The sequence below is a fragment of the Lithobates pipiens genome, unplaced genomic scaffold (genome assembly GCF_037356315.1).
Source record: "Lithobates pipiens isolate NorthernLeopardFrog02 unplaced genomic scaffold, aLitPip1_a1.2 Scaffold_167, whole genome shotgun sequence".
Lineage (NCBI taxonomy): Eukaryota > Metazoa > Chordata > Amphibia > Anura > Ranidae > Lithobates > Lithobates pipiens.
The window spans coordinates 1,479,782-1,506,295 of record NW_027507753.1 but is presented as its reverse complement, the minus strand read 5'-3'; the positions used below and the strand labels follow the sequence as shown (position 1 = coordinate 1,506,295).

The 26,514-nt window shown below is 48.8% G+C and overlaps 1 protein-coding gene across 1 annotated transcript in view; it reads right to left on the bottom strand.

The window, feature by feature from the left end:
* Nucleotides 1-256: 256 nt before the first annotated feature.
* The window catches only part of LOC143986524 (uncharacterized), a 64,527-nt gene continuing 38,269 nt past the window's right edge, over nt 257-26,514 (bottom strand). Inside the window, exons 2-5 of the mRNA XM_077484876.1 lie at nt 6,741-6,854; nt 3,944-4,039; nt 3,805-3,861; nt 257-357 (exon numbers count right to left, since the gene is read on the bottom strand). Coding sequence (XP_077341002.1) covers nt 257-357; nt 3,805-3,861; nt 3,944-4,039; nt 6,741-6,846 — 360 coding nt within the window. The 5' untranslated portion in view covers nt 6,847-6,854. The remainder of the gene's footprint in view (nt 358-3,804; nt 3,862-3,943; nt 4,040-6,740; nt 6,855-26,514) is intronic.

Below are 26,514 nucleotides of genomic sequence, written 5' to 3'. Positions count from 1 at the left end.
CCACCTAACTATATTCTCCACCTAACTATATTCTCCACCTAACTATATTCTCCACCATTCTGCTGTCTCCATTCAGAAAAGCTTAGCCTCTGTAGTGAGAAATCCAAGCAAAGCCCAAAAGTACCCAAACGCACCCATATTCCAGAAAACTCCTCCCAGTCCCCGTGTAATTCCCACCCCTTTTAGAGTCCCAAGTTGGGTCAATGGTTGGAGATTTATCCGTAATAATGATCTACTTGCCCCCCAAATACATATGTCAGGTCTGATCTTGGAGCGTATGATTACCTGCTACATCATCAGATAGAATTCGGTTCACAGAAGCCTCCATCCTATTTATTTTAGTGATTACACTGGCGGCTGTGAAGAGAGGAAAACCATGATAAACATTTCCTGTACATTCATTCACCAACATTGCTGAACACTTGGGACGAGTGGAATTGCTCGGGGGTTCGGTTTGAGCCGGGGTTCCGCCTTTGGAAGTTGCCCCCTAAAAACGTACCAGACCCTTAACATAGTGGACCCTTAATCAGACTCCTACCCTGGGTATGCCAGTCTAGGATAGCCAGAATAGGGGGGGATGAACATGCACCACCCCTCTTCCTAAACCATGCCAGGCCACATGCCTCCAACATGGGTGGGGCTCTTGGCAAAGCACCTTTCTCTATGTTGAGGAGGACAAGGGCCTCATTCCCGCAACCCTGGCTCGGTGGTTTTGGGGGTCTGCGGGCAGGGGACTTATCGAAATCTGGAACCCCCACTAAAAATAAGGGGCCCCTCCAAAAAATTCCCTCTACCTAAAAAAAATAGTACCCTTATTTATGCACAAAAATGTGAATAAAGACACAAAAAGCCCATTATTTATTAAGAAATTAAAAGTTCACATTGTAAATCCAACATCAATCATGATGACTGCCGCCCACCAACTCGCTGAAGGAAAAAAAGCCGACAGGCCCGGTGCACACGACTGATCCGAGGCTACTCCTTGCCGAATGACAGCCCCCCAAAGCAGTCATCAGCTACAGTGCCTTGAAAAAGTATTCATACCCCCCCAAATTGAGAAAATTATAAATGGTTTTCAACATTTTTTACAAATAAATATCTGAAAAGTGTGGGGGAGGGGCATTTGTATTCGTCCCCCTTTACTCTGATACCCCTAACTAAAATCTAGTGAAACCAATTGCCTTCAGAAGTCACCTAATTAGTAAATAGAGTCCAATATGTGTCATTTAATCTCAGTATAAACACAGCTGTTCTGCAAAGCCCTCGGAGGTTTGTTAGAGAACCTTAGTGAACAAACAGCATCATGAAGGCCAAGGAACACACCAGACAGGTCGGGGATAAAGTTGTGGAGAAGTATAAAGCAGGGTTAGGTTTGTAGCGGCGGCTCCTGAAGAGCACGCGCTATGGGTTTTTCAAAGTTAAAGTTTTGCCTAAACTACAGTCTGGTATGGGTACAATTGTCTAAATTAGACTTCAACATCAGTCTGACTGGACGGTAAGATGTTCAGCCTGGCCACAGGGGGGCGCTGTCTCTTCTGGCAAGCATGGAACTATGGTCTGGTTAGGTGCTTAAGTTACTCTCTCTCGGAGCCCGGCCCAGTGGGAGTGGCGCTCTCGCTGTGCTTTCTGGGAGAGGGTATTTAAGATGCGGACATCATGTGGTTCGGGGTTCCGTCCAGAATGATGTACTGACTTCATGGTCCTGGTCCGCCTGACCAGCCCCCAGGAAGGCTATGGCCTGGGGTACGGATCCACCCGATTTTGATGTCTTGGGGCTGGCTAGCCCGAGGCAAGGAAACTAAAGGAGGATTCTGAGGTGGTTGGGTGCCGTCTCCGGGTCGGGAGAGATCCAGTGACTTCAAGCATTCCAGGGGAGGACTCTTCAGAAGAAGACCACGTACGGGATGGTTTCTTAGTAAGAGCCTGGAAGGGCTGAAGTACCCAAAAGAATCCGATCTTGTGGATATCGCCAAGTTGGCTGAAAGATCCAGATATCACACGAGTGTCTTCAAGTTTAGTTTCCTACATATTCTGCAACAACGTCGGTGGCAGAGACTTGTCCAGAGGAAGCACCTTGTTGGCTGCTAGACTTTGTGAGAGAGAGACACTCCAACCTGAGTGATCATCCAGCTGTGATTGGCTATTCTCTGGGCCGGGCAAGGAGAGCATTCATCAGAGAAGAGCCAAGAGGTCCATGGTAACTGTGGAGGAGCTGCAGAGATCCACAGCTCAGGGGGGAGAATCTGTCCACAGGACAACTATTAGTCGTCTCTCCACAAATCTGCCCTTTATGGAAGAGTGACAAGAAGAAAGACATTGGAGGAAGAAAGTCATAAGAAGTCCTGTTTGTAGTTTGTGAGAAGCCATGTGGGGGAGGGGGCAGCAAACATGTGGAAGAAGGTGATCTGGTCAGAGGAGACCAAAATTCAACTTTATGGCCTAAAAGCAAAACGCTATGTGTGGGGAAACTAACACCGCCCATCCCCCGAACACACCATCCCCACCGTGAGACATGGTGGTGGCAGCATCATGTGGTGGGATGGTTTTCTTCAGCAGGGACAGGGAAGCTGGTCAGAGTTGATGGGAAGATGGATGGAGACAAATACAGGACAATCTTAGAAGAAAACCTGTTAGAGTCGGCAGAAGACTTGAGACCGGGGCGGAGGTTCACCTTCTAGCAGGACAACGACCCGAAACATCCAGCCAGAGCTACAATGGAATGGTTTACATCAAAGCATATTCATGTGTTAGAATGGCCCAGTCACAGTCCAGACCTAAATCCCATTGAGAATCTGTGGCCAGACTTGAAAATTGCTGATCACAGACGCTCTCCATCCAATCTGACAGAGCTGAGATATTTTACAAAGAAGAAGAATGGGCAGAAATGTCCTCTCTAGATGGGCAAAGCTGGTAGAGACACCCCCAAAAAGACTTGCAACTGTAATTGCAGCTTAAAGTGGTTCTACAAAGTACTGAATACCAATAAAATACATTTAAGTTTTTGGTTGTAACATGACAAAATGTGGAAAATGTCAAGGGGTATAAATACTTTTTCAATGCACTGTATATAAGGAAAGGGGCGGGGGGAAGTGGTGACATCATTGCTTAAATATGACCAGAGACCCAATTTGAACAGTGATGTCACTGCTATCCCCACCCCTTTGCTTTTGTGGCCGAGGATTTTAAGTCATATAAGTCAACGGGGCCAGTGATGTTAGCGGTTGTGGGAATGCAGCGGGTGTCGGCACCTGCCACTTCTTTAGTAACAGTTAACAGCAAGAAGCTATACTATTTACTGTAGAAGCGGTAAAAAAAAAACAAGGGAGGAGGGCGACATGATTGACCACATATGACCATGGCCATACTCAATCAATAACATTGCCCAAATATGGCCAGTGGACCAATTGTGATGTCACTTCTATCCCTGGCCCTTTGCTTACATGGCTGGGAATTCCCGGCTATACAAGTCAATGGTGCTGGTGAAGCCAGAAGTTGCTAGGGGCATGGCAGGTGCCGGTACCCATTGCTTTCTTAGCAACCATTGACAAAAACTGTCATTAGAAGTAAAAACACAGCTTCTACATATGATGTTCCTCTCCCATCAAACAAGAGGAAAAACGGACAAATGTTTGTACATTTATTCAGATGCCCAACCAGCTAATATTGGGGCCAAACCATTGGCTCATCCTTACTAATTATCTGGATAGATCACACTGCACAGTCTTTCAGTATAAATTGTTTTTAATATGTTTTCTCACCTTTAGGAGTGTGTACCGTACACTTTCCAATCCTGCCCCAACTCACCTCTCATGTCCTTTATGAAGGTTTCAGTGTTGGTCAGTTTCTCCGTCAACCTGGAAACTAAAGGAGAAGAACATTCATAAGGTGAGGAAACCAGACCCCCCCCCGTCACATAGTGTCACTCCTCAGAGGTCCATCTTACCATCCTGGGACAGTTTCTGAACTTGGATGTCCACTCCTAGACTCAGATTCCTCAGCTTCACCTCCATGTTCTGCTCTGTCTGATCCACCCCCTGACCTGCCAAAGTCAGAGAACCAGAATTTAGTAAGTAGGAGAGGTTCAAGGAAATATAGTGTAGACAGTAGAGAGGGGGTTGGGAGAGCTTGCAGAGAATGCAGTGTGGACCATTGGGGCAGAACTTCTAGAGAATGTAGTGTGCACAGTAGGGAGAGAGCTGCAGAGAATGTAGTGTGGATGGTGGGGAAGAACCTCCAGAGAATGTAGTGTGGATGGTTGTGGGAGATCTTCCAGAGCATATAGAGTGGATAGTGAGTGGAGATCTTCCAGAGAATGTAGAGTGGACAGTGGGGGAGAGCGTTCAGAGAATGTAGAATGGATAGAGAAGGGGGATCTTACAGAGAATGTAGTGTGGATGGTGGAGGGAGATCTTCCAAAGAATGTAGTGTGGATGGTGATGGGAGATCTAGAGAATGTAGTGTGGACAGTGGGGGAGATCTTCCAGAGAATGTAGTGTGGACAGTGGGGGAGATCTTCCAGAGAATGTAGTGTGGATGGTGATGGGAGATCTAGAGAATGTAGTGTGGACAGTGGAGGGAGATCTTCCAGAGAATGTAGTGTGGATGGTGAGGAGAGATCTTCCAGAGAATGTAGTGTGGATGGCGGGGGGAGATCTTCCAGAGAATGTAGTGTGGACAGTGGGGGAGATCTTCCAGAGAATGTAGTGTGGACAGTGGGGGAGATCTTCCAGAGAATGTAGTGTGGATGGTGGGGGGGAGATCTTCCAGAGAATGTAGTGTGGATGGTGGGGGGGGGGAGATCTTCCAGAGAATGTAGTGTGGACAGTGGGGGGAGATCTTCCAGAGAATGTAGTGTGGACAGTGGGGGGAGATCTTCCAGAGAATGTAGTGTGGATGGTGGGGGGAGATCTTCCAGAGAATGTAGTGTGGACAGTGGGGAGAGATCTTCCAGAGAATGTAGTGTGGACAGTGGGGAGAGATCTTCCAGAGAATGTAGTGTGGACAGTGGGGGGAGATCTTCCAGAGAATGTGGTGTGGACAGTAGGGGGAGATCTTCCAGAGAATGTAGTGTGGACAGTGGGGGGAGATCTTCCAGAGAATGTAGTGTGGACAGTGGGGGGAGATCTTCCAGAGAATGTAGTGTGGACAGTGGGGGGAGATCTTCCAGAGAATGTAGTGTGGGTGGTGGGGGGAGATCTTCCAGAGAATGTAGTGTGGACAGTGGGGGGAGATCTTCCAGAGAATGTAGTGTGGACAGTGGGGGGGGGGATCTTCCAGAGAATGTAGTGTGGACAGTGGGGGGGGATCTTCCAGAGAATGTAGTGTGGACAGTGGGGGGAGATCTTCCAGAGAATATAGTGTGGACAGTGGGGGAGATCTTCCAGAGAATGTAGTGTGGACAGTGGGGGGAGATCTTCCAGAGAATGTAGTGTGGACAGTGGGGGGAGATCTTCCAGAGAATGTAGTGTGGACAGTGGAGGGAGATCTTCCAGAGAATGTAGTGTGGACAGTGGTGGGAGATCTTCCAGAGAATGTAGTGTGGACAGTGGGGGGATCTTCCAGAGAATGTAGTGTGGATGGCGGGGGGAGATCTTCCAGAGAATGTAGTGTGGACAGTGGGGGGAGATCTTCCAGAGAATGTAGTGTGGACAGTGGGGGAGATCTTCCAGAGAATGTAGTGTGGACAGTGGGGGAGATCTTCCAGAGAATGTAGTGTGGATGGTGGGGGGGATCTTCCAGAGAATGTAGTGTGGACAGTGGGGGGAGATCTTCCAGAGAATGTAGTGTGGACAGTGGGGGGAGATCTTCCAGAGAATGTAGTGTGGATGGTGGGGGGAGATCTTCCAGAGAATGTAGTGTGGACAGTGGGGAGAGATCTTCCAGAGAATGTAGTGTGGACAGTGGGGAGAGATCTTCCAGAGAATGTAGTGTGGACAGTGGGGGGAGATCTTCCAGAGAATGTAGTGTGGACAGTGGGGGGAGATCTTCCAGAAAATGTAGTGTGGACAGTGGGGGGAGATCTTCCAGAGAATGTAGTGTGGACAGTGGGGGGAGATCTTCCAGAGAATGTAGTGTGGGTGGTGGGGGGAGATCTTCCAGAGAATGTAGTGTGGACAGTGGGGGGAGATCTTCCAGAGAATGTAGTGTGGACAGTGGGGGGGGGGATCTTCCAGAGAATGTAGTGTGGACAGTGGGGGGGATCTTCCAGAGAATGTAGTGTGGACAGTGGGGGGAGATCTTCCAGAGAATATAGTGTGGACAGTGGGGGAGATCTTCCAGAGAATGTAGTGTGGACAGTGGGGGGAGATCTTCCAGAGAATGTAGTGTGGATGGTGGGGGGAGATCTTCCAGAGAATGTAGTGTGGATGGTGGTGGGAGATCTTCCAGAGAATGTAGTGTGGATGGTGGGGGGGGATCTTCCAGAGAATGTAGTGTGGATGGTGGTGGGAGATCTTCCAGAGAATGTAGTGTGGATGGTGGGGGGGGATCTTCCAGAGAATGTAGTGTGGACAGTGGGGGGAGATCTTCCAGAGAATGTAGTGTGGACAGTGGGGGGAGATCTTCCAGAGAATGTAGTGTGGATGGTGGTGGGAGATCTTCCAGAGAATGTAGTGTGGATGGTGGGGGGAGATCTTCCAGAGAATGTAGTGTGGACGGTGGGGGGAGATCTTCCAGAGAATGTAGTGTGGACAGTGGGGGGAGATCTTCCAGAGAATGTAGTATGGATGGACTGAACTCACGTGTGATGGTGACGATGAGGATGATGATGATGAAGAGGAGACCAGTGCAAAGTGCTAACAGAGAGCAGATCAGGCCGGAGGAGGGTTGGGGGATCCACCTGTTCATGGTGATTCCTGAAAGAGAGAATTGCATTGGACTCCTTTGTGAATGTTCTTAATTCTCCATGTCGGGTGTAATTCTTAGAATACGATTATGTAAGGATGTAAAAGACGAAATCTATAAGTCATTACAATAATTGAGTTCTCTTCTAGGTGTCTTTAGGTTGGTGGTCTGCATTCTACACATACTATATAATATACAAAAAAAAATTGTGATATGGACACCAATAGGAGTATTCTTCCAAAACTGCACTTTATTGACCACCAAAGGAATTTTTCTTCGTCTGCTTCCCCTTCTCCTGCAACACACCAGCAGCAGCAAGGCACAGCACCTTCACAAAACAACCGGGAGTACACTCCGCTCTCTAAGGAAGATCTAGATGTCAGTTTAGAAGCTTTATACACTAAGCTGCATACTAAATTCCGAGCTGAGATACAAAATTCTACAAACACACTGTCCCAAGAAATAGCAGCAATAAGGACACGCACAGACTTGCTGGAAAACAAACATGAGGAGATAGCAATTACTTTTAATGATCTTTCAAGAGAACATGAAACACTATCTTCTGCTTTTACGCAATTACAAGCCTATGTAGAAGATTTGGACAATAGAAACTGAAGGAATAATCTTAGAATAAGAGGAGCCCCTGAATCGGTCACAGATTTAATCGCTTATTCCACTAAACTATTCCAGTTCCTATTGCCAGATCAAGACCATTTATCATTCAAATGCGATTGAATTCATCGCGCATTGAGGGCTAAACCCCCACCTGACAAACCTCCCGAGGATATCGTATTGTGTATGAAAGATTTTCTTATCAAAGAAGAAATAATGCGCGCTGCTCGGAGCATCAGAAATGTCACCTTGGATGGAGTTCAGTTGTGGATCTACCCAGATATCTCTCAAGCAACACTTGACAGACGCAGAAATATGAAGGAGATCACATCTGTTCTCTCCACAGCAAGGATCCGGTACAGGTGGGGATTCCCCTTTAATAATATAATAATATGCAGACCCTTTGAAAGATGACCGGAAGACCTATCCTCTTCTCCCATCCAGGTCCCATCTTAACAATTTTTCTATTTGGGTGCATCCTTTTTATTTTTATCCCATATTTATTTTTATTTTTTTGTTTTTTTTTTTATGTTTTGTACTCCCTCTGGATTCTTTTTATTTTTTCTAACCATTGCTATTTCAGCAGTTTATGTGTTATAAACTCTCTTTAAAATTACCAGAATACATTCTAACTTCATTTTCAGATGTAGCTCGGGCTTCTGAAGACACTATGTATTTTTGAAATTTAATGTTACACCTGAATTGCAGTTTGGTTTGGGTACAATTGTTTCAAATTTTGACCTCGGCATCAGTCTGACTGGACTATAGGGTGTTCGGCCTGGCCATAGGGGGTACTGTCTCTTCTGGCAGGCATGGAACCACAGTCTGGTTGGGTGCTTTAAGGTTACTTTCTCTCGGAGCCCGCCCAGTGGGAGTGTCACTCTTGCTGTGCCTTCTGGGAGAGGGTACTTAAGATGCGGATGTCACGTGGTTCGGGGCTAGAAGTATGTTCTGTTTCAGACTTCCACTTACCAGACCAGTGAGTCCGCTTGGGCAGAGGGTGGTCTCCCGTACGTGTTTGACTTACAACCCCTGGTAGAGTAGACAGGTGGCTGGGAGTGCGAAGTGGAATGAGAGCCTATGAGGAGGACCCAGGAGCTGGAAGTAGGATGAACCCCAAAGCAGCAGGTGAGTAGGCTGAAACACAGGCAATTGGGTGCGGAGCAGGGGCTGAGCAGGTGGGTCCAGGTACAGGCAGGATTCAGCAACAGGCGGGCAGCAACGGTACAATAGGAACAGGCAGGAGTGAGGTCAGAACAGGCCGAGGTTAGGTGCAGGCGGAGATCAGGGGTGTGCAAAGAACAAGCCGGGGCGTCAAGAGATCGGAGATACAGGAATGCAGATACAGACAACGGAGCAGGGAACGGAGAAGCTGATGATCAGGCAGCACTTGAATGGAGTATGCGGCAGACCTAAATAGGGCAATTGGCGCCAAACCCCGCGCACATGCGCGCGCCACTGTGCACGTGCGCGTGCCAACGCGCACAGGCGCGTGCATAAGTGCATGCGCGTGCGCCCGAGCGCACACCAGTGCCACCAGGAGTGCACACAACAGCGCGCACCAGCCTGCATCGGCGCACACCAGCGCTAACAGGAGCGTGCAAAGGCGCACACCAGCGTGCACCAATGCCAGCAGGGGTGCGCACCACAGCACGCACAGGAACATGCGCGCCAGCACGCACCATCGCACACCGACACACACCAGCATGGCCAGCACCGCGACCAACCAGGTAACTTCTCTGACATTCTGACTCCATGGTCCTGGTCCTCCTGACCAGCCCCCAGGAAGGCTATGGCCTGGGGTGCAGAACCACCCGACTTTATGTCTCAGGGCTGGCTAGCCCGAGGCGAGGGAACTAAGGAAAGGATTCCGAGGTGGTCCGGTGCCGTCTCCGGTCGTGGAGAGGCCCAGCAACTTCTTAGCTATCCAGGGGAGGAGTCTTCATAAGAAGGCCACGTACGGGTTGGCTTCTTAGCAAGAGCCTGGTGAGGCTGAGGGACCTAAGTGAATCCGGTCTCGTGGGTATCGCCGAACTTGCTGAAAGATACTGGTACCACACGAATGTTCTACAAATTTTAGGTTCAGTCTCTAAAGTTTCTGGGCCATCTACCACGGGAACCCCCTAGACCAGGGATATGCTATTAGTGGACCTCCAGCTGTTGCAAAACTACAAGTCCCATCATGCCTCTTCCTCTGGGTGTCATGCTTGTGGCTTTCAGAGTCTTGCTATGCCTCATGGGACTTGTAGTTCTGCAACAGCTGGAGGTCCACTAATTGCATATCCCTGGTCTGGATGAAAACCGAGGTGAAGAAGGTAACGGTAAGCCCAAATTATACCAGCAGCTCCTTCAGGGGTTAGTGCTACACAGACTTATAAACATACTATGGTAAATGAGTCCACATAGTTAAGACGACTAAATCTCACTAAACAATGCAGTTACACTGACAACTATTGCGATAGTCCAGCCTTTCCCAACCTTTCCAACACAGAGGAACCCTTGAAATAGTTCTCCGGGTGTTGGGGGAACCCTCTGCTAAAAATGAGAAATCTACAACTCAGGATACATTGGTGTGATGGTCAATGGGAAGAATGGTCCTTACACTTGTGGTCAGTGGGAAGAATGGTCCTCACACTTGTGGTCAGTGGGAAGAATTACCCCCTTACAGGCAACTAAAAAGATCAATGGTGTCGGTGGGAACTTATCTGAGAGGCGGAAATTGCCCAATGCTGAAGGAACCCCTACAACCTCTGGAGGAACCCCTACAACCTCTGGAGGAACCCCTACAACCTCTGGAGGAACCCCTACAACCTCTGGAGGAACCCTGGTTGAGAATCACTGTGATAGTATGATATTTCCATCTCCTATACATTGAATTTGCTGTTGGAGTCTATTATAAACCAACACTGCCATCTTGTGTCCCTTATTGGTACTGCAGCCTCCATGGTAATTACTTAAAGCAGAGTTCTACCCATTTTCTACACTTCCTTCCTACGGTATCCCCCGTGATCATCCTTTTCGCAATGGAAATACCTTTAATTACCTTCTTTCTCCTTCCGGTGTCTTGTCGAATACTGTCCCCCAGTCAGATAGTGTCCGCCCTGTACTGCGTTTGCGCACTATGGAGGACAAGGAGACGCCGAAGGTCTCCGAAGATGAACGGCGCCTGCGCACTGAGTCCAGGTTCAAGCCCCACCATCCAAGTGGACATAGAGTCAGAAAAATTCTAAAAAAATAATTAAAAAAAGTTATAAAAATTGGCGAGCCAAGCGAGCCCTGTTACTACGTGCGGTTTTACATCATCTGCCGTATGTCCGCTTGCATGGTGGGCCTTGAAGTTGGACTCAGATTTTTGGGGGGTCTCCTTGTCCTCCGTGCTGCGCCTGCGCAGTACGGGGCGGACACTATCTGATGGGGGGGCAGTTCTCGGCAGAACACCGGCAGTATCCGCCTAGGCGATTACATCACTAGGCGATTTGCGAGGGCTCCTGGGATAGCGGATCCTTGGCGAATCGCCTAGTGACGAGACCTTGCGATGATTGACGGGAACGTCCGCCGGCGCCACGCGTTAGAACTCAGGAGGAAGGCGCGGTGAATTGGTGCAGCTGGCTACCCAGCAGTCACCTCCCATTCTCATGCATGCTGGGTAGCCAGCTGCACCGATTCCCGGAAATAGATAGAAGAGGGCTTCAGGTGCCCACAGTGGAGATGGACCTCGCCTGCTTCTGAATCATTCCCAGCTCCCCGTCATCTAAAGATATACATGATAGGCTTCCCAGGTATACACACTCAAATCAATCGCCGTGGCTCTCCGCCCCGTGCCGCCATGATTTTCCCCACTCGGATACTATTACTCTTACCAGAGGGATCTTTCACCCTCTACATGAATGTCAATTCAAAGTTTTATTTTTATTTTTTTTATTGGCTTTTCTTTTGCTATTCTTGTTAAACTCATAAGACTTGATTGTAAGTTACTAAGACTGAGTATTAGACGGGCCGATCTAATTAAGTTTCACTGTCGGGTGGGAAATCAATATTTTTCCAACCCCATTACTATTACTTTTAATTCAGGACTTTTTTTTCTTCATTAGAGTTATATGTTAAACCAAATTATTGTTGAACGAAACTAATTTTTTACAAACAAACATAAATGTGGTAAATCCTTCCAGTGTCGTAACCAGAACCCTCAGGGCCCCCGATGCAAGAAACCGTGGAGGGCCCCCGAACAAAGCTCTTTACTCCGAGCCCGGTGGCGGAACACCAGGGACCGGTCACAAGTGAGTGGCTGCATATAAAGGAACCGATTTCTCCACCCCCCCCCCCCCCCCCGCTTCTCCTCCTCTCCCACCCACAGGCATTCATCAGCTGCAGGAGGATAATGGACAGATCAGTTCCTCTATGTCTATGTTTCACAATCTTTTTCCAGTCAGGGCGCCCCCTTGAAGTACATCCCCATGGTTAATGGGGCTGCACTGCGACCCCCCTGCAACTGTGTGCATTGCATGGAGTTGCAGCATAGTGATGATGCATTTAAGGGGTTAAAACAGGTGGTCAGTAGGCAACATATTGCCTCTCTAATGGCTGTCAAATGCCTCTGAAAAGCGATCTGAGCATGGTACGCTTTTTCGGAGGAACAGCATTTTACATAAAATGTGGATACATACATGTAAACACACACACACATAATATATATATATATATATATATATACACGCACATATATACAAATGCACATATAAACCAGTGGCGGCTGGTGCTCAAAATTTTTAGGGGGGGCACAAGCAAACTGAAAAATTCAGAAAAAAAAACATCAATTGCAGCCACTGTACCACCAAACGCCACCACTGTGCCCATCAAATGTGGCCACTGTGCCCATCAAGCTCTGCCACTGTGACATAAAATGCCACCACTGTGCTAATCAAATGCCACCACTGTGCACATCAAATGCTGCCACTGTGCGCATCAAGCTCTGCCACTGTTCCCATCAAATGCTGCCAGTGTACCCATCAAGATCTGCCACTGTGCCCATCAAATGCTGCCATTGTGCCCATCAAGATCTGCCACTGTGCCCATCAAGATCTGCCACTGTGCCTATCAAATGCTGCCACTGTGCCCATCAAGCTCTGCCACTGTTCCCATCAAATGCTGCCACTGTGCCCATCAAGCTCTGCCACTGTGCCCATCAAATTCCGCCACTGTGGCCATTAAATGCTGCCACGGTGAATCCCCACCACCTGCTCGCTGTCTGCCTGGCACTAAGGCCTGTCTCAGTGGGGCAGCAGGTGACAGACATGAGCGGGGGTCCTCCTTGCGTCTCCTGCCATCCTCATCTCCCGTCCTCTCCTCCTGATAGGCATCCAATAGCTGCGCCTATCGTTTCAGCCAATCAGGTGACGGGTAACACACCTGATTGGTGGAGAGGCGGTTCAGTGTTAGGAAAGTGAATATTAATTCACTTTTCTAACACACCTGGGTAGACTGTGAGCGTCAAGCATGGCGCTCGCAATTCACCTATTTTGAAGCCTATTAGAACCTATGGCTCTAATCAGGTGATTCTAAAACACCCCCGCCGCTGTAATTCAGGCGCCCGGCACCCCAAAAGGGACCAGACACCTAAATATGGGGGTGGCAGAGCGGTGGCCATGGATAGATTCATGCTATGCTGTGCATGAATCTATCCATTGGTCATAGAGGGGGTGGCTGGAGAGAGGGAGCGGTACCTGTGCACCCTTTTGGATGCACCGCCACTGATAAACACATGCACATTCACATACATACATACATATACATACATGCACACACACACATACATATATGAACACACACACACATACAAGCATGCTCACACATATAAACACAAATACAATAGATAGTCTTATAAAAAAAAAATCGACAGACATTTACCTTGGCTCTTCCTTCCGGGTACTGCACTGTAGGGGGAGACAAAGAGCCCACACTGCTTTCACTTAGCCTAATGTGGGGAGCTCCTGCATAGTGCCGATTTCAGTTTGGCTGATGATCAGGGAGCTCCTCTCAGCCTCCCCCTATCCAAGAGTAGAGGGGGCCCTCAAGGGGCCCAGTCGCCATGGCGATCTTGGCGACCCCTATAATTCTGCCACTGACCTGAACTGCAGTTTGGTTTGGGTATAATTGTTTCAAATTTTGACCTCGGCATCAGTCTGATTGGACTATAGGGTGTTCGGCCTGGCCATAGGGGGCACTGTCTCTTCTGGCAGGCATGGAACCACAGTCCGGTTGGGTGCTTTAAGGTTACTTTCTCTCAGAGCCCGCCCAGTGGGAGTGTCACTCTTGCTGTGCCTTGTGGGAGAGGGTACTTAAAATGCAGATGTCACATGGTTCGAGGGTTCCGGTCCAGAAGTATGTTCCGACTCCATGGTCCCGGTCCTCCTGCCCAGCCCCAGGAAGGCTATGGCCTGGGGTGCAGATTCACCCGACTTTATGTCTTGGGGCTGGCTAGCCCGAGGCGAGGAAACTAAGGAAAGGATTCCGAGGTGGTCCGGTGCCGTCTCCGGTCGTGGAGAGGCCCAGCAACTTCGTAGCTATCCAGGGGAGGAGTCTTCAGAAGAAGGCCACGCATGGGTTGGCTTCTTAGCAAGAGCCTGGAGGGGCTGAGGGACCTGAGAGAATCCAATCTCGTGCGGTATAGCCGAACTGGCTGAAAGATACTGGAACCACATGAATGTTCTACAAATTCTAGGTTCCTACATGTTCTACAACAACGTCTGTAGCAGAGACTTGTTCCTGAGGAAGCACCTTGTTGGCTGCTAGGCCTTGTGAGAGACGGACTGTCCAACCTGAGTGATCCTCCAGCTGTGATTGGCTGTTCTCTGGATTTAGTCAAAGTAAGAAAGTCCTTTATTATTGACTTTGACACTAAGAGAACCTGAACTTTCCTCCTGACCCTCTGATCCTATACTAAGAGACTGTTCGTTGTCTACGTTTTTGCAAATAAAAATCCCTTTAAGCGGATCTGTCGACGGTCTCTAAAGTTTCTGGGCCATCGACCACGGGAACCCCCTAGACCAGAGATATGCAATTAGTGGACCTCCAGCTGTTGCAAAACTACAAATCCCATCATGCCTCTGCCTCTGGGTGTCATGCTTGTGGCTGTCAGAGTCTTGCTATGCATCATGGGACTTGTAGTTCTGCAACAGCTGGAGGTCCGCTAATTGCATATCCCTGGTCTGGACGTAAATTGAGGTGAAGAAGGTAACGGTAAGCCCAAATTATACCAGCAGCTCCTTCAGGGGTTAGTGCTACACAGACTTATAAACATACTATGTTCAATGAGTCCACATAGTTAAGACGACTAAATCTCACTAAACAATGCAGTTACACTGACAACTATTGTGATAGTCCAGCCTTTCCCAACCTTTCCAACACAGAGGAACCCTTGAAATAGTTCTCCGGTCTCAGGGAACCTCCTGCTAAAAATGAGAAATCTACAACTCAGGATACATTAGTGTGATGGTCAGTGGGAAGAATGGTCCTTACACTTGTGGTCATTGGGAAGAATGGTCCTCACACTTGTGGTCATTGGGAAGAATGGTCCTCACACTTGTGGTCAGTGGGAAGAATGGTCCTCACACTTGTGGTCATTGGGAAGAATGGTCCTCACACTTGTGGTCATTGGGAAGAATGTTCCTTACACTTGTGGTCAGTGAGAAGAATGGTCCTTACACTTGTGGTCAGTGGGAAGAATGGTCCTCACACTTGTGGTCATTGGGAAGAATGGTCCTTACACTTGTGGTCATTGGGAAGAATGGTCCTCATACTTGTGGTCATTGGGAAGAATGGTCCTCATACTTGTGGTCATTGGGAAGAATGGTCCTTACACTTGTGGTCATTGGGAAGAACGGTCCTCACACTTGTGGTCAGTGGGAAGAATGGTCCTCACACTTGTGGTCAGTGGGAAGAATGGTCCTTACACTTGTGGTCATTGGGAAGAATGGTCCTCACACTTGTGGTCATTGGGAAGAATGGTCCTTACACTTCTGGTCATTGGGAAGAATCACCTCCTTACAGGTAGCTAAAAAGATCAATGGTGTGAGTGGGAACTTCTCTGAGAGGCAGAAATTGCCCAATGCTGAAAGAACCCCTAAAACCTCTGGAGGAACCCCTACAACCTCTGGAGGAACCCCTACAACCTCTGGAGGAACCCCTACAACCTCTGGAGGAACCCTGGTTGAGAATCACTGTGATAGTATGACATTTCCATCTCCTATACATTGCATTTGCTGTTGGAGTCTATTATAAACCAGCACTGCCATCTTGTGTCCCTTATTGGTACTGCAGCCTCCATGGTAATTACTTAAAGTGGAGTTCTACCCATTTTCTACACTTCCTCCCTACGGTATCCCCTGTGATCATCCTTTTCACAATGGAAATACCTTTAATTACCTTCTTTCTCCTGCACTTCCGGTGTCTTGTCAAATACTGTCCCCCAGTCGGATAGTGTCCGCCCTGTACTGCGCTTGCGCACTACGGAGGACAAGGAAATGCCGAAGGTCTCCGAAGATGAAGGGCGCCTGCGCACTGAGAAATCTACAACTCATGATACATTAGTGTGATGGTCAGTGGGAAGAATGGTCCTTACACTTGTGGTCATTGGGAAGAATGGTCCTTACACTTGTGGTCATTGGGAAGAATGGTCCTTACACTTGTGGTCATTGGGAAGAATGGTCCTTACACTTGTGGTCATTGGGAAGAATGGTCCTTACACTTGTGGTCATTGGGAAGAATGGTCCTCATACTTGTGGTCAGTGGGAAGAATGGTCCTTACACTTGTGGTCATTGGGAAAAATGGTCCTTACACTTGTGGTCAGTGGGAAGAATGGTCCTCACACTTGTGGTCATTGGGAAGAATGGTCCTTACACTTGTGGTCATTGGGAAGAATGGTCCTTACATTTGTGGTCATTGGGAAGAATGGTCCTTACACTTGTGGTCATTGGGAAAAATGGTCCTCACACTTGTGGTCATTGGGAAGAATGGTCCTTACACTTGTGGTCATCGGGAAGAATGGTCCTCACACTTGTGGTCATTGGGAAGAATGGTCCTTACACTTGTGGTCATTGGGAAGAATGGTCCTTACACTTGTGATCATTGGGAAGAATGGTCCTTACACTTGTGGTCAGTGGGAAGAATGGTCCTTACACTTGTGGTCAGTGGGAAGAATGGTCCTCACACTTGTGATCATTGGGAAGAATGGTCCTTACACTTGTGGTCATTGGGAAGAATGGTCCTTACACTTGTGGTCAGTGGGAAGAATGGTCCTCACACTTGTGGTCATTGGGAAGAATGGTCCTTACACTTGTGGTCATTGGGAAGAATGGTCCTTACACTTGTGGTCAGTGGGAAGAATGGTCCTCACACTTGTGGTCATTGGGAAGAATTGTCCTTACACTTGTGGTCATTGGGAAGAATTACCAAAGATCAATGGTGTGAGTGGAAATTGCCCAATGCTGAAGGAACCCCTACAACCTCTGGAGGAATCCCTACAACCTCCGGAGGAACCCCTACAACCTCTGGAGGAACCCTGGTTGAGAATCACTGTGATAGAATGACATTTCCATCTCCTATACAGTGAATTTGCTGTTGGAGTCTATTATAAACCAACACTGCCATCTTGTGTCCCTTATTGGTACTGCAGCCTCCATGGTAATTACTTAACGTGGAGTTCTACCCATTTTCTACACTTCCTTCCTACGGTATCCCCCGTGAGCATCCTTTTCGCAATGGAAATACCTTTAATTACCTTCTTTCTCCTGCACTTCCGGTGTCTTGTTGAATACTGTCCCCCAGTCGGATAGTGTCCGCCCTGTACTGCGCTTGTGCACTACGGAGGACAAGGAAATGCCAAAGGTCTCCGAATATGAACTGCGCCTGCGCACTGAGTCCGGGTTCAACCTCCACCATCCAAGTGGACATAGAGTTAGAAAAATTATAAAAATAATAAAAAAAGTTATAAAAAATTGGCGAGCCAAGCGAGCCCTGTTACTACGCGCGGTTTTACATCATCTGCCGTATGTCCGCTTGCATGGTGGGCCTTGAAGTTGGACTCAGGACAGAAGGTGCTATCAAGTGCGCAGGCACCGCTCATCTTCTGAGATTTTCAGCTTCTCCTTGTCCTCCATACTGCGCCAGTGCTGCGCCGGCGCAGTATGTGGTGGACACTATCCGATGGGGGGGACAGTTCTCAGCAGAACACCGGCAGTATCCACCTAGGTGATTACGTCACTAGGCGATTTGCGAGGGCTCCTGGGATAGCTGCATATAAAGGAACCGATTTCTCCATCCCCCCCCCGCTTCTCCTCCTCTCCCCCCCACAGACATTCACCAACTGCAGGAGGATAATGGAGAGATCAGTTCCTCTATGTCGGTGTTTCACAATCTTTTTCCAGTCAGGGCGCCCTTGAAGTACACCCCTAGGTGAATGGGGCTGCACTCCAACCCCCCTGCAACTGTGTGCATTGCATGGAGTTGCAGCATAGTGATGATGCATTTAAGGGGTTAGAACAGGTGGTCAGTTGGCAACATATTGCCTCTCTACCGGCTGTCAAATGCCTCTGAAAAGTGATCTGAGCATGGATCGCTTTTTCGGAGGAACAACATTTTACATAAAATGTGCATACATACACGTAAACACACACACACATAATATATAAATGCACATATAAACCAGTGGCGGCTGGTGCTCAAAATGTTTAGGGGGGTGCAAGCAAAATGAAACATTCTTAAAAAAAACATCAAACACCACCACTGTGCAATCAAATGTGGCCACTGTGCCCATCAAATGCTGCCACTGTGCCCATCAAATGATGCCACTGTGTCCATCAAATGCCACCACTGTGCCCATCAAATGCTGCCAATCAAATGTGGGCACTGTGCCATCAAATGATGCCACTGCGCCCATAAAATGCTGCCACTGTGTCCATCAAATGCTGCCACTGCTGCCCATCAAATGTGGCCACTGTGCCATCAAGCTCTGCCACTGTGCCCATCAAGCTCTGCCACTGTGCCATCAAATGCCACCACTGTGCCCATCAAATGCTGCCACTGTGCCCATCAAGCTCTGCCACTGTGCCATCAAATATCACCACTGTGCCCATCAAATGCTGCCACTGTGCCCATCAAATGCTGCCACTGTGCCCATTAAATGCTGCCACTGTGCACATCAAATGCTGCCACTGTGCCCATCAAGCTCTGCCACTGTGCCATCAAATTCTGCCACTGTGCCATCAAATGCCACCAGTGTGCCCATCAAATGCTGCCACTGTGTCCATCAAGCTCTGCCACTGTGCCATTAAATGCCACCACTGTGCTGATCAAATGCTGCCATTGTGCTCATCAAGCTCTGCCATTGTGCCCATCAAATGTCACCACTGTGCACATAAAATGCCACCACTGTGCTCATCAAATGCCACCACTGTGCACATCAAATGCTGCCACTGTGCCCATCAAATGCTGACACTGTGCCCATCAAGCTCTGCCACTGTGCCATCAAATTCTGCCACTGTGCCATCAAATGCCACCACTGTGCCCATCAAATGCTGCCACTGTGTCCATCAAGCTCTGCCACTGTGCCATCAAATGCCACCACTGTGCCCATCAAATGCTGCCATTGTGCTCATCAAGCTCTGCCATTGTGCCATCAAATGCCACCACTGTGCACATAAAATGCCACCACTGTGCTCATAAAATGCCACCACTGTGCGCATCAAATGCTGCCACTGTGCCCATCAAGCTCTGCCACTGTTCTGATCAAATGCTGCCATTGTGCCCATCAAGATCTGCCACTGTGCCCATCAATATCTGCCTCTGTGCCCATCAAGCTCTGCCACTGTGCCCATCAAATGCCGCCACTGTGGCCATTAAATGCTGCCACGGTGAATCCCCACCACCCGCTCGCTGTCTGCCCGGCACTTACACTGTCTCAGTGGGGCAGTGGGTGACGGCCATGAGTGGGGGTCCTCCTTGCGTCTCCTGCCATCCTCATCTCCCGTCCTCTCCTCCTGATAGGCATCCAATAGCTGTGCCTATCGTTTCAGCCAATCAGGTGACGGGTAACACACCTGATTGGTGGAGAGGCGGTTCAGTGTTAGAAAAGTGAATATTAATTCACTTTTCTAACACACCTGGGTAGACTGTGAGCGTCAAGCATGGCGCTCGCAATTCACCTATTTTGAAGCCTATTAGAGCCTATGGCTCTAATCAGGTGATTCAAAAACACCCCCGCCGCTGTAATTCAGGCACCCGGCACCCCAAAAGGGACCAGACACCTAAATATGGGGGTGGCAGCGGTGGTGGCCATGGATAGATTCATGCTATGCTATGCATGAATCTATCCATTGGTCATAGAGGGGGTGGCTGGAGAGAGGGAGCGGTACCTGTGCACCCTTTTGGATGCACCGCCACTGATAAACACATGCACATTCACATACATACATACATATACATACATGCACACGCACACATACATATATGAACACACACACACATACAAGCATGCTCACACATATAAACACAAATACAATAGATAGTCTTATAAAAAAAAAATCGGCAGACATTTACCTTGGCTCTTCCTGCCGGGTACTGCACTTTAGGGGGAGACAAAGAGCACACACTGTGTCATTTGGTCTAATGTAAGGAGCTCCCCGCACAGTGCCGATTTCAGTTTGGCTGATGATCGGGGAGCTCCTCTCAGCCTCCCCTCCTATCGAAGAGTACAGGGGGCCCTCAAGGGGCCCGGTCGCCATGGCGATCTTGGCGACCCCTATAATTCCGCCACTGACCTTAACTGCAGTTTGGTTTGGGTATAATTGTTTCAACTTTTGACCTCGGCATCAGTCGTGACTGGACTATAGGGTGTTCAACCTGACCATAGGGGGCGCTGTCTCTTCTGGCAGGCATGGAACCACAGTCCGGTTGGGTGCTTTAAGGTTACTTTGCCTCAGAGCCCGCCCAGTGGGAGTGGCCAGCCCCCAGGAAGGCTATGACCTGGGGTGCAGATCCACCCGACTTTATGTCTCAGGGCTGGCTAGCCCGAGGCGAGGGAACTAAGGAAAGGATTCCGAGGTGGTCCGGTGCCGTCTCTGGTCTTGGAGAGGCCCAGCAACTTCGTAGCTATCCAGGGGAGGACTCTTCAGAAGAAGGCCATGCATGGTTTGGCTTCTTAGCAAGAGCCTGGTGAGGCTGAGGGACCTGAGAGAATCCAATCTCGTGGGTATCGCTGAACTGGCTGAAAGATATTGGTACGGAACGAATGTTCTACAAGTTCTATTTTTCTAGATGTTCTACAACAACGTCTGTAGCAGAGACTTGTTCCTGAGGAAGCACCTTGTTGGCTGCTAGACCTTGTGAGAGACGGACTGTCCAACCTGAGTGATCATCCAGCTGTGATTGGCTGTTCTCTGGATTTAGTCAAAGTAAGAAAGTCCTTTATTATTGACTTTGACACTAAGAGTACCTGAACTTTCCTCCTGACCCTCTGATCCTATACTAAGAGACTGTTCGTTGTCTACGTTTCTGAAAATAAAAATCTCTTTAAGCGGATCTGTCGCCAGTCTCTAAAGTTTCTGGGCCATCGACCACGGGAACCCCCTAGACCAGGGATATGCAATTAGCGGACCTCCAGCTGTTGCAAAACTACAAGTCCCATCATGCCTCTGCCTCTGGGTGTCATGCTTGTGGTTGTCAGAGTCTTGCTATGCCTCATGGGACTTGTAGTTCTGCAACAGCTGGAGGTCCGCTAATTGCATATCCCTGGTCTGGACGTAAACCGAGGTGAAGAAGGTAACGGTAAGCCCAAATTATACCAGCAGCTCCTTCAGGGGTTAGTGCTACACAGACTTATAAACATACTATGTTCAATGAGTCCACATAGTTAAGACGACTAAATCTCACTAAACAATGCAGTTACACTGACAACTATTGTGATAGTCCAGCCTTTCCCAACCTTTCCAACACAGAGGAACCCTTGAAATAGTTCTCTGGTCTCGGGGGAACCTCTGCTAAAAATGAGAAATCTACAACTCACAATACATTAGTGTGATGGTCAGTGGGAAGAATGGTCCTTACACTTGTGGTCATTGGGAAGAATTACCCCCTTACAGAGAGCTAAAAAGATCAATGGTGTGAGTGGGAACTTCTCTGAGAGGCAGAAATTGCCCAATGCTGAAGGAACCCCTACAACCTCTGGAGGAACCCCTACAACCTCTGGAGGAACCCTGGTTGAGAATCACTGTGATAGAATGACATTTCCATCTCCTATACATTGAATTTGCTGTTGGAGTCTATTATAAACCAACACTGCCATCTTGTGTCCCCTATTGGTACTGCAGCCTCCATGGTAATTACTTAAAGTGGAGTTCTTCCCATTTTCTACACTTCCTTCCTATGGTATCCCCTGTGATCATCCTTTTCACAATGGAAATACCTTTAATTATCTTCTTTCTCCTGCACTTCCGGTGTCTTGTCGAATACTGCCCCCCATCGGATAGTGTCCGCCCTGTACTGCGCTTGCACACTACGGAGGACAAGGAAACGCCGAAGGTCTCCGAAGATGAACGGCGCCTGCGCACTGAGTCCGGGTTCAAGCCCCACCATCCAAGTGGACATAGAGTTAGAAAAATTATAAAAATAATAAAAAAAGTTATAAAAATTGGCGAGCCAAGCGAGCCCTGTTACTACACGCGGTTTTACATCATCTGCCGTATGTCCGCTTGCATGGTGGGCCTTGAAGTTGGACTCAGGGCAAAAGGTGCTATTAAGTGCGCAGGCGCCGCTCATCTTCAGAGATTTTCAGGGGGTCTCCTTGTCCTCTGTGCTGCGCCTGCGCAGTATGGGGCGGACACTATCCGATGGGGGGGGGGCAGTTCTCAGCAGAACACCGGCAGTATCCGCCTAGGCGATTACATCACTAGGTGATTTTCGAGGGCTCCTGGGATAGCGGATCCTTGGCGAATCGCCTAGTGACGAGACCTCGCGACGATTGGCGTAGAACGTCCGCCGGCACCGCGCGTTAGAACTCAGGAGGAAGGAGCGCCGCTCGGTGAATTGGTGCAGCTGGCTACCCAGCATGCACCTCCCATTCACCTGCATGCTGGGTAGCCAGCGGCACCGATTCCCGGAAATAGATAGAAGAGGGCTTCAGGTGCCCACAGTGGGGATGGACCTCGCCTGCTTCTGAATCATTCCCAGCTCCCCGTCATCTAAAGATATACATGATAGGCTTCCCAGGTATACACACTCAAATCAATCGCCGTGGCTCTCTGCCCCGTGCCGCCATGATTTTCCCCACTCGGTTACTATTACTCTTACCAGAGGGATCTTTCACCTTCTACTTAAATGTCAATTCAAAGGTTTTTTTTATTTTTTTATTGGCTTTTCTTTTGCTATTCTTTGTTAAACTCATAAGACTTGATTGTAAGTTACTAAGACTGAGTATTAGACGGGCCGGTCTAATTAAGTTTCACTGTCGGGTGGGAAATCGATATTTTTCCAACCCCATTACTATTACTTTTAATTCATGACTTTTTTTTTCTTCATTATAGTTGTATGTTAAACCAAAGTATTGTTGAAATGTGGTACAATCCTTCCAGTGGCGTAACTAGAACCCTCAGGGCCCCCGATGCAAGAAACCGTGGAGGGCCCCCGGACAAAGCTCTTTCCTCTGAGCCCGGTGGCGGAACACCAGGGCCCGGTCACAAGTGAGTGGCTGCATATAAAGGAACCGATTTCTCCATTACCCCCCCCCCCGCTTCTCCTCCTCTCCCACCCACAGGCATTCATCAGCTGCAGGAGGAGAATGGAGAGACGGGTTCCTCTATGTCGGTGTTTCACAATCCTTTTCCAGTCAGGGCGCCCCCTTGAAGTACATCCCTAGGTGAATGGGGCTGCACTGCGACCCCCCTGCAACTGTGTGCATTGCATGAAGTTGCAGCATAGTGATGATGCGTTTAAGGGGTTAAAACAGGTGGTCAGTAGGCAACATATTGCCGCTCAACCGGCTATCAAATGCCTCTGAAAAGCGATCTGAGCATGGTACGCTTTTTCAGAGGAACAGCATTTTACATAAAATGTGCATACATACATGTAAACACACACACATAATATATAAATGAATGCACATATAAACCAGTGGTGGCTGGTGCTCAACATTTTTAGGGGGGCACAAGCAAACTGAAAAATTCAGAAAAAAAAACATCAAATATGGCCACTGTGCCTATCAAGCTCCGCCAGTGTACCTATCAAACGCTGCCACTGTGCCATCAAATGCCGCCACTGTGCCCATAAAATGCTACCACTGTGTCCATCAGATGCTGCCACTGTGCCCATCAAGCCCTGCCACTGTGCCCATCAAATGTCACACTGTGCCCATCAAATGCCGCCACTGTGCCCATAAAATGCTACCACTGTGTCCATCAGATGCTGCCACTGTGCCCATCAAGCCCTGCCACTGTGCCCATCAAATGTCACACTGTGCCCATCAAATGCCGCCACTGTGCCCATAAAATGCTACCACTGTGTCCATCAAATGCTGCCACTGTGCCCATCAAATGCTGCCACTGTGCCCATCAAGCTCTGCCACTGTGCCCATCAAATGCTGCCACTGTGCCCATCAAACACTGCCACTGTGCCCATCAAATGCCGCCACTGTGCCCATCAAATGCCGCCACTGTGCCCATCAAATGCTGCCACTGTGCCCATCAAGCTCTGCCACTGTGCCCATTAAATGCTGCCACTGTGCACATCAAATGCCGCCACTGTGCCCATTAAATGCTCCTACTGTGCCCATTAAATGTTGCCACGGTGAATCCCCCCCACCGGCTCGCCGTCTGCACAGCACTTACCCTGTCTCAGTGGGGCAGCGGGTGACGGCCACGAGTGGGGGTCCTTCTTGCGTCTCCTGCCATCCTCATCTCCCGTCCTCTCCTCCTGATAGGCATCCAATAGCTGTGCCTATCTTTTCAGCCAATCAGGTGACAGGTAACAGACCTGATTGGTGGAGAGGCGGTTCAGTGTTAGTAAAGTGAATATTAATTCACTTCTCTAACACACCTGGGTAGACTGTGAGCGTCCAGCATGGCGCTCGCAATTCACCTATTTTGAAGCCTATTAGAGCCCATGGCTCTAATCAGGTGATTCAAAAACACCCCCCGCTGCTGTAATTCAGGCATCCGGCACCCCAAAAGGGACCAGACACCTAAATATGGGGGTGGCAGAGCGGTGGCCATGGATAGATTCATGCTATGCTATGCATGAATCTATCCATTGGTCATAAAGGGGGTGGCTGGAGAGAGGGAGCGGTACCTGTGCACCCTTTTGGATGCACCGCCACTGATAAACACATGCACATTCACATACATACATACATATGCATACATGCACACACACACATACATATATGAACACACACACACATACATATATGAACACACATATAAAGACAAATACAATAGATAGTCTTATAAAAAAAAATCGGCAGACATTTACCTTGGCTCTTCCTGCCGGGTACTGCACTGTAGGGGGAGACAAAGAGCCCACACTGCTTTCACTCAGCCTAATGTGAGGAGCTCCCTGCATAGTGCCGATTTCAGTTTGGCTGATGATCGGGGAGCTCCTCTCAGCCTCCCCCCCTATCGAAGAGTACAGGGGGCCCTCAAGGGGCCCGGTCGCCATGGCGATCTTGGCGACCCCTATAATTCCACCACTGACCTGAACTGCAGTTTGGTTTGGGTATAATTGTTTCAAATTTTGACCTCGGCATCAGTCTGACTGCACTATAGGGTGTTCAACCTGACCATAGGGGGTGCTGTCTCTTCTGACAGGCATGGAACCACAGTCCAGTTGGGTGCTTTAAGGTTACTTTCTCTCAGAGCCAGCCCAGTGGGAGTGTCACTCTTGCTGTGCTTTCTGGGAGAGGGTACTTAAGATGCGGACGTCACGTGGTTCGGGGCCAGAAGTATGTTCTGATTCCATGGTCCTGGTCCTCCTGACCAGCCCCAGGAAGGCTATGGCCTGGGGTGCAGATTCACCCGACTTTATGTCTCGGGGCTGGCTAGCCCGAGGTGAGGAAACTAAGGAAAGGATTCCAAGGTGGTCCGGTGCCGTCTCCGGTTTTGGAGAGGCCCAGCAACTTCGTAGCTATCCAGAGGAGGACTCTTCAGAAGAAGGCCATGCATGGGTTGGCTTCTTAGCAAGAGCCTGGAGGGGCTGAGGGACCTGAGAGAATCCAATTTCATGGGTATCGCCGAACTGGCTGAAAGATACTGGAACCACATGAATGTTCTACAAATTCTAGGTTCCTACATGTTCTACAACAACGTCTGTGGCAGAGACTTATTCCTGAATTAAGTACCTTGTTGGCTGCTAGGCCTTGTGAGAGACGGACTGTCCAACCTGAGTGATCCTCCAGCTGTGATTGGCTGTTCTCTGGATTTAGTCAAAGTAAGAAAGTCCTTTATTATTGACTTCGGCACTAAGAGTACCTGAACTTTCCTCCTGACCCTCTGATCCTATACTAAGAGACTGTTCGTTGTCTACGTTTTTGCAAATAAAAATCCCTTTAAGCGGATCTGTCGTCGGTCTCTAAAGTTTCTGGGCCATCGACCACGGGAACCCCTAGACCAGGGATATGCAATTAGTGGACCTCCAGCTGTTGCAAAACTACAAATCCCATCATGCCTCTGCCTCTGGGTGTCATGCTTGTGGCTGTCAGAGTCTTGCTATGCCTCATGGGACTTGTAGTTCTGCAACAGCTGGAGGTCCGCTAATTGCATATCCCTGGTCTGGACGTAAATCGAGGTGAAGAAGGTAACGGTAAGCCCAAATTATACCAGCAGCTCCTTCAGGGGTTAGTGCTACACAGACTTATAAACATACTATGTTAAATGAGTCCACATAGTTAAGACGACTAAATCTCACTAAACAATGCAATTACACTGACAACTATTGTGATAGTCCAGCCTTTCCCAACCTTTCCAACACAGAGGAACCCTTGAAATAGTTCTCCGGGTGTCGGGGGAACCCTCTGCTAA